Here is an 11,825-nt window from a genome sequence, read left to right as displayed (position 1 = left end):
TCCATGAATTTAACAATTTCCCTCTGGATATAAACAATACTTAAAACTGGGATTGGATACTGTACCTTTCTCACATATTAAGAAACAATGCTTCTGATTTCAATCCAGTGTTTGTTTTGTATTACAAATTATTCTAGTTCCTTGAGGAGTATATATGTACTAGTATTTTGCTTTGCAGTTTCCAGGATCTGAGATGAATAATAAATATACTATATTAAAGCACATTCCACAAAATGTGTTGTACTGAAAATTATAAATGCTATAATAAGAAGCAGACCTTTATTATTGCATTTTTAACTTTGTTTTTTCTGCAGAATATTTTTTCAGAATTATCAGCATATCCTAGCCTTAGTGTTCACTGTAAAAAGGATTAATGAAAACTCCCGAATTCTACCCAATGTCACACTGGGCTTTCACATTTTTAATAGCCATTTTAGTCCAGGCTGGACTTACTTTGCCTCAATGTTGCTGCCTTTCACTCAGGGAAAATTCATCCCTAACTACAAGTGTGGGGTCCCAAATACCTTGGCTGCAGTCATTGGGACACCTGACATTGTTCTTCACATGGCAACTATATTGGACATCTACAAAGTTCCTCAGGTAAGATGTGCTGAAGATATACATTATCATTTTGCCTTACTTCCACAGACATTTGTATGCTTTTTTTCTGTAAAAAGGGGAGACCTTTCAGATTCCTAGAAATTATTTTCTGCTTGATAGACTCATCATAGCAGCATGAATAATTGTCACACTGAACAGAAGGTAGAGATATTTGACGCAGCAAAACATTCTCCAATTCTAGACATTGAACTATAGTTCAAAACTGAAATATTCACAATGAGACTACTTCCAGGTATTTACTGATACTTAATAGTGATATCCTGGTTGATATTCCTAAATAAATATAATTCATATTTAATTATATAAGCTCAGGGGCACTCACAAGACTCAAATGCATATTCACGTTTTCAGAGGCTCACATAGACTTTTGGAACTGCATATATTTATCTTTCTGTAGTTGACATATGGCCCTGCTCCAGTCCTGGATAAAGAGACTCAAGCAGTTTTCTTCCAACAAATATTTCCAAATGAATCCCACCAACATAATGGCCTCCTGCAGCTATTGCTGTACTTTAGATGGAACTGGATTGGAATTCTTGTAGTAAAGGATGAAAAAGGAGAGAAATTTGTCCAGGAGGTTCTCCCCACATTTTCTGAGCGTGGCATCTGCACTGAGTTCATAGAAGAGTTCCCAAATGTAGCTTTTTATAGTGATTTTACTGATACCATAGATAAAGGGCTACATATCTACCGTGTTCTCATGAACAGCACTGCTAATGTGGTAATTTTATATGGTGAAATTCAGTCCTTATCAGCTCTGAGAAGTTTCCTCCAGTTTTCAGAAGTGGAGGATATACCAAGGAAGAATAAGATCTGGCTTATAACTGCTCAGACAGATTACACCTCAGTTGCCTTTCATAAATCCTGGGATATCCATTTTCTACATGGTGCTTTATCCTTTGCAGTTCATACAAAGGAGATCCAAGACTTCCAGGAATTTCTTCAAAACCTAAATCCAAACAGCAACAACCAGCACGATCTTTTTCGGAAAGATTTTTGGGAACAGGCATTTGATTGTTTCTTATCAAACTCAAAAATGGAGAAATCTGAGAAGAAATGTACCGGACAGGAGAGACTTGAGACCCTTCCCACATCTGTGTTTGAAACACTAATGAGTGGCCAAAGTTACAATATTTACAATGCAGTCTATGCTGTGACACATGCTTTGCAATCTCTGTATTCATCCAAATCCAGGGGAAAAAACATAGTGAAAGAAGGAAGGAAACAGTTTCACAATCAAGTATGGTGGCAGGTAAGTCTGTAAGCAGATTGGTGCAGAAAACACCATATTTGTTGTTGCAACATATGTCCATAAACTCTAGCAAACAATATTCTCCAGGAACATTGACATTAGGCCTAAAAGTGAGATGTAATAATAGATTAACTATTTGTGTGTTAAATTTAAATTTACTGACAAAGAATTAAAGGGAGACTAGTATAGCTATTTTGAGTTATTTAAACACTTACTCTTCCCCTTGATACAGCCAACAAAGTGAGGAGACCTTGTGGCCTAGAGGTTAATACTAACTGCCTAACATACAAGTGGCCTGGGTTCGAAGGGCATGGCTAGCTGATGAGAGCTAAATAGCTCAAAATAGCCATACTAGTTTCCCTTTAATTCTTTGTTGGTAAATTTAAATTTAACACATAAATAGTCTGTTGCAGAAGTGATTGCCTGTGAAGGCTCCTAGATTGGGGCTGAAAGGTGAAAGTGGAAGCAGTATGCTTTGTCCCATATTTGGGGTAGACCAAATTGCCCTGATCGACCAGTCTCACCGGAAAACACTTAATAGATTAACTAATCAAAATATTCATATTGTTGAAAGAAAAATCTTCATTGGGGTCCAGTCCAAGTCAGGAATAAACAAAATGGAGACTGCTTTAGAAAGAAGGTTGTAGTTTATTGAAGAGCAGAGCCAGACAGAAAGGTGGGTCTGGGAAAGCTGACCACATGGAACAGGGGCTTTGTATTTCCTGTGTCATATACTTTGACTTGAGATTCTGAGCATGTTCTTTTGGTATTCTGATAGTGGTGGGTTAATCCTAATGTCCTAAAATGTCACGTCTTTAGAGTTTGGGTAGGGTATGTACTGTTCGCACCATTTTGTCAGAACTGGTAGCTAATTTTTTGTTGCCCAGGCCCAGAATGGACTTCTGGAAATGGCATCCATACAGAGAACCGGTTGTTCACCTATTTGAATCTCACCACTGGGTATGTAGATTTTAGGGGTCTTTGTCTTTCTACTCTCATCAGCTTCTAGCTTCCTGGCTCCAACCTTTCTGAATAGGATTGTCAAATCTGCATTTCTACAGAGCTGGCCTCTGCCTGGGGGAGAGGGGCTGGGGCTGGTTTCTGTCTTTTAAAATTTTCTTTCTCCATTACTATATTCCTTTGGGAAATATAATATTCTGCTTTTTCATATTCCCCCAAATATTTCCTTCTTGAGGATGGTAGGTGGGTGCTGACTTCCAACAATATGCTGCTATTAAAATTGTAAATGGCATTGTTCAAAATTTTAACTATATATCTTCTGTCTGGGAAATTAACTTCTTGTCAATCCCAGAACCAAGAATGACACACGGTGATTCTTCCATGCTGATTTCTTATTATTTTACAACTATAAACTCTTGCCAATCCAAGCACAACACTATACTGTACACAACACTGTACAATATACTCTGTGAATTATCAGGGAGGGGCTATCTTCATTCGCGTTCTCTCAGACATAATATCCATACTGAATTGCCTTTTACCTATCTGAAATGCATCCCTTTCATCCTGAGAATCCACTTCCTTACTACATTCCATCACTCTTCCATAAATTCAGTCTATAGATAAATATGAGGAGGTGATTTACTCCCTCCACATGATATGCTGAAGCAATTTTTTCTCCTAGATGCTTTATTTGCATTTAGTCAGACCCAGTTCTTTGAGTGATGAAAGTCCAATTATGTTCGCATTTTTTGGCATTTGATGAGGATCTTCCCATACAAATCTGTGTGTGGAAGAAGAAGGACTGATAATTATATTATGACATGACTATTCAAAAAAAGATTCAGACTACTGTAATATTCCCTTTTCATCTGGCATACAGTTCCCATGTCTTAATAGAGTATTTGAGAATCACCTGCATTTCTATACACAGATAATAATAATAATAATAATAATAATAATAATAATAATAATAATAATAATAAGAAGAAGAAGAAGAAGAAGAAGAAGAAGAAGAAGAAGAAGAAGAAGAAGAAGAAGAAGAAGAAGAAGAAGAAGAAGAAGAAGAAGAAGAAGAAGAAGAAGAAGAAGAAGAAGAAATAGTAGTAGTAGTAGTTGGAAGGGACCTTGGAGGTCATCGAGTCCAACCCCCTTTTCAGGCAGGAAACCCTACACCATTTCAGACAAATGGCTGTCCAGTTTCTTCTTAAAAACTTCCAGTGTTGGAGCATTCACTGCTTCTGGAGGCAGGTTGTTCCATTGGTTAATTGTTCTAACTGTCAGGAAGTTTCTCCTTAGTTCTAGGTTGCTTCTCTTCTTGATTAGTTTCCGTCTGTTGCTTCTTGTCCTGCCTTCAGGCACTTTGGAGAATAGCTTGACTCCCTCTTCTTTGTGGCAGCCTCAGAGATATTGGAACACTGCTATCATGTTACCCCTCATACCCAATTCCAGCAACCATTCCTTATATGTTTAGCCTCCAGTCCTCTAATCATCTTTGTTGCTCTTCTTTGTACTCTTTCTAAGCAGTGATGGTGAACCTTTAGAGACTGAGTGCCCCAAACCCCACCCCACCCAGAGGGCCATCCACAACCCAAAGCAGCAGATTGCCCAGGTTGCCCAGCAGTGTCATGGCAGCCACGCTCTCCACCCATGCCCCACAGCATCATCTGCGCACGATGGGGTGTGAGGGCAGAGTCTTCTCCTCGGCTACTATGTCCTTGGCTGTGCTGCTATTTGTGGGCCGTGCCCAGGGGTGACTCTCTGGGGGGGCTGCTGGTGGGGAGGGGGGCTGGGGTGAAAGTGCACATACCCACAAAGAGGGCTCTGAGTGCCGTCTCTGGTACGTGTGCCATAGGTTCGCCACCACTGTTCTAGAGTCTCAACATCTTTTTTACATCATGGTGAGCAAAATTGGATGCAGTATTCCAAGTGTGGCCTTACCAAGGCATTGTAAAGTGGTATTAACACTTCATGTGATCTTGATTCTATCCCTCTGTTAATGCAGCCTAGCACTGTTCGCCTTTTTGGCAGCTGCAGCACACGGCTGGCTCATATTTAAGTGATTGTCCACTAGGACTCCAAGATCCCTCTCACAGTTGCTACTATTGAGCAAGGTACCACCTATACTATACCTTTACATTTGTTTTTTTCTTGCCTAAACTTATTTTTTTCACCAATTTCATTTTGTTAAATGGTGCCCAGTGTTCAAGTCTGTCTGTATCTTAAGCCTGGTAGAAGACCTGGCTCACATACTATTTGATTGTTGCCTGTACAAGAGAGTGAGAGAAGGTACCTTGATCTATATACCAAACGAATGAGTCATTGGGATCCCCATATCAAAACAACTTACCTTATGTGCGGCCAGAACTTGAAAATAATATTTAATGCAGCACAGTATTTAAACAAAATGGTTCGGTTGAGATCTGTATATGTGGGACTGATTGGGGTAGATTGCAAGGGTGACTCCAAGATATAATTTTATCATATTTTATCTATATTTTAAATTACTGTACTCTATTTTAATTTCATTTTAGATTGTATTTTATTCCAATTTCATTTTAAGTCATATTTTACTCTAATTCCATTTTAAATTGTATTTTATCAAACTTCATTTTAAATTGCTTTTATCAAACTTTAGTAATAATTTGTTGCTGGAACTTTGATATGGCACTTTGATATGGCCCAAGGGCTAATCAATAAAGATTTATTATTATTATTATTAAGACTGTCTTCTGGAGTGTTGGCTATTTCTGCCAGCTTGGTGTCATCTGCAAATTTGATGAGTTCCCCATCTATCCCCTCGTCCAAATCATTGATGAAGATGTTGAAGAGCACTGGGCTCAGAACAGAGCCCTGGGGCACCCCACTACACACTTCCCTCCATGTAGATGCGGTTCCATGAGGACCACATACTGAGTACGGCCGGTCAGTCAGCTATGAATCCATCTGTGATGCTGTCTAACCCACATTTTTCTCTCTTATCGAGTAGTAGGCTGTGATCTACTTTATCAATTGCCTTACTGAAGTCCAAGTAAATTCAGCATTCCTCTGATCCACTAATTTTTTCACTTGGTTAAAGAATGCAATATGTTTTGTCTGGCATGATCTGTTTTTGACAAACTCATGTTGGCTTTTAGTAGTGATTTTGTTTGACTCTAGGTGTTTGCTGATTCATTGTTTGATTATCTTTTCCAGAATCTTCCCAGGTATTGAGGTCAGGCTGATAGGTCTGTAATTTCCTGGATCCATTTTTTTTTCCTTTTTTGAAGATGGGAACTACATCAGCTCTTTTCCAGTCCTCTGGTAGTTCCCCAGTGCTCCAGGATCTTTGAAAAAATATAGTTCAGTGGTTCTGAGATCACATCTGCCAGTTCCTTGAGAACCTTTGGGTGTAATCCTTCTGGTCCTGGTGATTTGAACTGGTCTAGGCTGGACAGGTGCTCACTTACTATTTTCTTGCCTATCTTAACTTGTGTTTCTATTCTGTTTTTTATGGCACTATTTTTGATAAGTTGGTCTGTTTTTTCCCTTTGTGTAAAGACAGATGCAAAAAATGAGTTAAATAGTTCTGCTTTCTCCTTGTTGCTTGTCACCTTCTTGCCACTTTCACCCACTAATGGACCAATCATTTTCTTCACTTTTTTCTTGTTTTTTACATGTTGAAAGAAGCTCTTTTTTGTTATTTTTGACTTTGCTCGCAAGTTCATTATGAGCCTTAGCTTTCCTCACTTCATCTTTGCAGGCTCAGTCTATTTGCTGATATTCTGACTTAGTTATGTGCCCCCTCTTTCCACTTTCTATACTTGTCCTTTTTATCTTTCAATTTATCAGAGAGTTCTTTATGCAGCCATGCTGGTTTCTTTTAAGAGCTGTTATTTTTCCTCTTTGTTGGTATTTTTGTTAGACTGGGCTTTTATTATCTCGCTTTTCAGAATTTCCCAAGCTTCCTGAGTTGTTTTCCCCTTGAGGATTCTCATCCATGGAGTCCTTCCCAAGCCCTCTCTAAGTTTATTGAAATTAGCTCTCTTGAAGTCCAAGACTCTATTGGACTTGTGCTATTGCTTGTGCTGCCATAATGTTGAATTCCAATATTGCATGATCACTACCTTCCAAGGTTCCTGTGGCTTGAATACCTTCTATCATTTCATCTCTGTTAGTGAGAGTTAGATCCAAAATGGCTAATCTCCTAGTTCCCTTCTCTACTTTTTGAGAGACAAAGTTGTCTGCTAGGTTTGTCAGTAATCTGTTTGATCTTCCACTTGGTGCAGAGTTTGTCTCCCAGTTAATGTCAGGGTAGTTAAAGTCCCCCATTACTATTGTGATGTGCTTCCTACATACCTTAGTTAGCTGACTAGCAAAAAGTTCATCAATTTCCTGTGTTTGGTTGGGTGGCCTATAGTATACACCTATGGCAATGTCATTTTTTCTTTCTGTTTGCTGTTCATACTCTGTGCATCGGTGTATAGACATTTGAATCCTTTATGACTGACCCTGTGTTTACTTTCTACATAACCTGTGTGGTGCCTTAGTTCCCCTATTGTCTTACCAGCTATTTGGTTAGTGCACTTTGTGTGGCACTCACTATTGAAAGCTTGATTTTGCTTGACAGCAAGGTTGATATTCTTGTCCACACACACATCTATATTACATGCACTGATAGCCCTATAGTTTTTAGATTGCCGGGGACAGAGATGTTCTATATCAATTAACTCACTGTCCCTGCTGTTTAGTTTAAATATTCCTCTAGAAAATCTGTGAATTTATAGCTGAGTAACTCAGTCCCTTTCTTTGATGGATACAAACCAGCTCTTTTGTACATTTTTTCATTGGACCAGCTACTGACATCATGACTAATATATCCAAAGCCTTCCCCTTTACATCACTCCTTTAGCTACATATTGAATTGTGCTATATGCTGGCCTTTTCCATTTTGCTCCTTATATACTGATAAAACCTCTGAAAAAGAAACCCTACAGCCTATTCTGCTAAGTTCCTGCCCCAAGCTTTGGAAATCATTCTGCACAGAGAGTACATCTTTTTGGGACAGATTGTTAGTGCCAAGATGTGTAAATGTGCACATCCTATTATAAGTAGGGATGTGGCTGTATTCAGAATTAACCAATCACATTTAAACTGATAGTAAATACGAACTGATGGTAAATAAGAACTGCCCACGTAGCAATTCAAAAGCATGCAAATATGAGTAGATAAATAGATACCACTTCAGTGGGAAGATAACAGTGTTCTATATGTAATGCCAGCTAGATGACCATGGAAGTGTATTCAGACAATGCTGTCTCCCTTGGTTAAGAAACAGAGATGAGCACTGCCCCTAGGGTCAGACTTGATTGGACAGAGGAAATCTTTACCTGTACCTTCATAGTAACAGAATCCTATAAGACTAAATGTGTTTAGCTCTCTGTCCTATACTCTTTGTTTGATGTGGGCTTGTATCAAATGACTTTTCCAAGGGAAATGATCCCGAGCAGATCTAGGTTGACATAACTTGATATGCCTTATGACCATTTTTCTCTGTCTTTTGAATATAAGATTATATATTCAAATATATAAGACAAGAACAGGATAAAAAATAATGTGACTGAAAAAATATATCTTACTGTATATGTGGTGTGCATACATACATACATATATACGTACACCTATATCTTTTCATTTACATTTTCTTTTATTTTGTTATTAGCTTGCTTCTAGTTTGTTGGATTGTAACTGCAATAGTTCAAATCAAACTTTAGCAAGGCAATAGTAAGTATAAGGCCATTTAGAAGTAAGAATAGTATTAAACTTTTGTAGCCTTATGCATCCTCCTATTTCTTATATATTTATCAGAAGTCATCTGGTTTAAGTAGCTTTCTCAATTAAAGTACAAAGTATGTAGTATGTATTTTGCAGTCCTATGCTAATTTTATTTCAGTAATCTGATATTTTACCTCTACTCCTATTTTGGAATAACTGTTATGTTATTTGTTTAGTATTGGCCTACAACTAAAAAAAAGTGTTTATAATTTCTTTAAAGAGTCCTACATTTATATGTTTGGAACATATAAATTATTTCTCCTACTCTCTATCCTTTTCTCACATTATCCCTCTCTGTGTATTGCTGTATCTCAGGTTCATTCCTTTCTGAGAAATGTCAGATTCAACAACAGTGTGGGTGAAAAGATCTCCTTTGATAAAAATGGAGAATTCATTGGTGGATATGATATTATCAATTGGATCACATTCCCAAACCAGTCTTTTAAAAGGGTCAAAGTAGGAATGGTGGATCCCACAGCTCCAGCAGACAAGTTCTTCAATATTTCTGTAGATTCCATCATGTGGCCAGTCACCTTTAATCAGGTTAGGTGTTTGAATCTATATTGGTCTGTCTTCATTTATATACTATAAAAATGTTATTATTAATGAAAGTCTCAGAGCATCATCTCTGAAGAAAGTTTGTACTAAGTAGAAATGTACTGGAGAAAGAAAACATTATCTGTAAGAATGTCGACTTTTCTAATAGTTGTAAACAGCTTTGTACCCTTTATTTTGGGTCCCTGTTGATTATGGACAAAGGTTTTCATGGTTTTGAAGTAAACACAGAAATCCAGTGTACTACATTTCATCAGTCTGTTGACTTCAAATTCAGAAGCTAAGAAAACCATCTTTAACTAACCAGCATAGAAACTGTCTCTGGAGAGTGGGGATTATGTTTATCAAAGGCCATGGATGCCAATAAAGATAGATAATTAACGAATTATTATTTCAGAATAATTACATCTCAAAAAGATACCATCACACTACTTCTGCTTATTAATCAAATTTCATATTGTTTGTTCCACAGTAACAATATTGCTCCAAGCACTTCATTTTCCCTCTGTATCCTAAAATATTCTTCTTCATTAATTAATAGGCATTACCTTTATCTCTCTGTAATGATCCTTGTGAGAGAGGATACAGCAAGGCAAAGAAAGAAGGAGAGTCATTTTGCTGCTATGATTGCCATCTGTGTCCAGAAGGGAAAATTTCAAAGGAGAAGGGTAGGAAATTTCCAGATATAATGGGACTAAGGCATTAGAATATAACACTATCTGTAATCAACTATATCAATTCCACTGTGTTCTTTTTTAGACATGGATGACTGCTTACCATGTGCAGAAGATCACTATCCAAATCCTGACAAAAATATGTGCATTCCAAAGCGGATCACCTTTTTCTCCTATGAAGAACCCTTGGGGATCAGTCTTACTGTTCTTCCTCTTTGCTTTGCTTTAATGACAATTTTGGTAATAAAAATTTTCATGAAACACAAAGACACTCCTATCGTCAAAGCCAACAATAGGAATCTCACTTACACTCTCTTAGTTTCCCTCTTCCTCTCTTTCCTTTGCGTCTTTCTATTTATTGGGAGACCCAACACGATTGTGTGTCTCCTTCGACAACCAGCTTTTGGCCTCATCTTTTCTGTGGCAGTTTCCTGTATATTGGCCAAAACCTTTGTTGTGGTTCTAGCATTCATGGCCACCAAACCTGGTTCCAAATTAAGGAAATGGGTGGGGGGAAGAGTGGTCAGTTTCATTCTTCTATCCTGTATCCTTGTTCAAATTTGTTTTTGTGCTGCATGGCTGATAACCTCTCCACCATACCCAGATTTTGATATGCAGTCAATGTCTGAAGAAATCATCATGGAGTGCAATGAGGAATCGGTTATGTTCTATTGTGTTTTGGGTTTTATGGGTTTTCTTGCTCTGGTTAGCTTCTCTGCTGCTTTTCTAGCTAGGAAGTTGCCTGACAGTTTCAACGAAGCCAAATTCATCACCTTCAGCATGTTGGTCTTCTGCAGTGTTTGGCTGTGCTTTATTCCAACCTATCTAAGCACAAGGGGAAAATATATGTTGGCTGTGGAGATCTTCTCCATGATCTCCTCCAGTGCCGGCTTACTGATGTGTATCTTTCTTCCCAAGTGTTTTATCATTGTGATGAGACCTGAACTTAACAATAAACATCATCTCATGAAGAGAAAGTTTTAAGAAAGATTTCTTTATTTGTCCATATTCAGATCTTTTTCCCCTTTCATATTTAAGCCAGAGAGCAATCTGCAATTAGTTCAGCCTTCTATGTTGCAATTTCTACCCTTCTCCCAAGATTTGGGTAGGTCATATCTTTTTTCCTTCTGGAAGGAAATGTTCCTTCCTTTGGCAATGTTCCAAATTTTGTCCTGTCCACTTGTAAGTGGGACAAAATGGAAGCCACCATACTGTGGAGACCTTGTTAAGGCAGGACAACAAAGTAGTTTATCTCCAGACTGTGCAGCAGTCTGAATATGGCCACCATTTTGTACCCATCTATAAATAGGCAGATGGTGGCCTCTCCAGTCCAGCACATTTTTTCCCAGAGGTCTCAGTTTTTGAGTTTGCAAAGAAACAATGAAATGCCTGTTCCCAAAAATCTTTCTGAAAATGATTTTGTTGGTTGTTTTTGGGATTTAAGTTTTGAAGAAATTCCTGGAAGTCCTGGACGTCCTTTGTGTGAACTGCAAAGGATAAAGCACCGTGTAGGAAATGGATATCCAAAGATTTATTGTCTGGCCTGTAGGTGTCGAACTGCATGAGGCCAACCTGTCCAGGATGATGAGCGGTGGGCCACGGCTCTGTTGCTGCTTCGTGGCCTTCCCTCATGCTTCGTGGCTCTATCGCCCATCACCACTGCTTTTACTGCTCTCCTTGCGAGGCCAACACTCACCGGCAGGGAGGAGGCCATCAGCTGTTGTCCTCCATTGCTGAAAGCGAGCTGTGACATTGCATGACCAATGAGTGTGACACCTAGACAGTCTGTGGCCAGCTGTTCCATGTGGAGGATAGAGAAAGCCTGCAAGGCCACAGAAAGGAGCCAGATGAGACTGCAGGATGCTGACGCTCCAGCTCGCTGATTTTTCCTGTCAGTGCACTGGATGGTGGTTTTGGGGGTGGTGTAAGTTTAATGAGGGTGGGGCAGG

The 11,825-nt window shown here is 38.6% G+C and overlaps 1 protein-coding gene across 1 annotated transcript; it reads left to right on the top strand.

Annotated features, from left to right (window-relative positions):
* The first annotated feature begins 462 nt into the window (after positions 1–462).
* LOC120302069 (vomeronasal type-2 receptor 26-like) lies at positions 463–10,860 on the top strand. The gene is made up of 5 exons (XM_039330000.1): positions 463–600; positions 1,019–1,873; positions 8,963–9,190; positions 9,744–9,870; positions 9,962–10,860. Exons 1-5 carry the CDS (start codon positions 463–465, stop codon positions 10,858–10,860), a joined length of 2,247 nt encoding a protein of 748 aa, XP_039185934.1.
* Positions 10,861–11,825: the final 965 nt, after the last annotated feature.

The sequence above is a fragment of the Crotalus tigris genome, unplaced genomic scaffold, assembly GCF_016545835.1.
Source record: "Crotalus tigris isolate CLP2741 ecotype Arizona unplaced genomic scaffold, ASM1654583v1 scf7180000024422.1470167, whole genome shotgun sequence".
In the NCBI taxonomy this organism is placed as follows: domain Eukaryota; kingdom Metazoa; phylum Chordata; class Lepidosauria; order Squamata; family Viperidae; genus Crotalus; species Crotalus tigris.
The sequence above is the reverse complement of the archived record's forward strand: the minus strand, read 5'-3'. Positions and strand labels throughout refer to the sequence as shown.

Bases quoted from the DNA above. Each gene is read 5' to 3' on its own strand.
- LOC120302069 (XM_039330000.1), top strand. From the start codon at position 463: ATGTTGCTGCCTTTCACTCAGGGAAAATTCATCCCTAACTACAAGTGT. The intron at 9,191-9,743 runs GTTAGGTGTTTG...ATTAATTAATAG, and splicing joins GGCCAGTCACCTTTAATCAG to GCATTACCTTTATCTCTCTG. The intron at 9,871-9,961 runs GTAGGAAATTTC...GTTCTTTTTTAG, and splicing joins GAAAATTTCAAAGGAGAAGG to ACATGGATGACTGCTTACCA.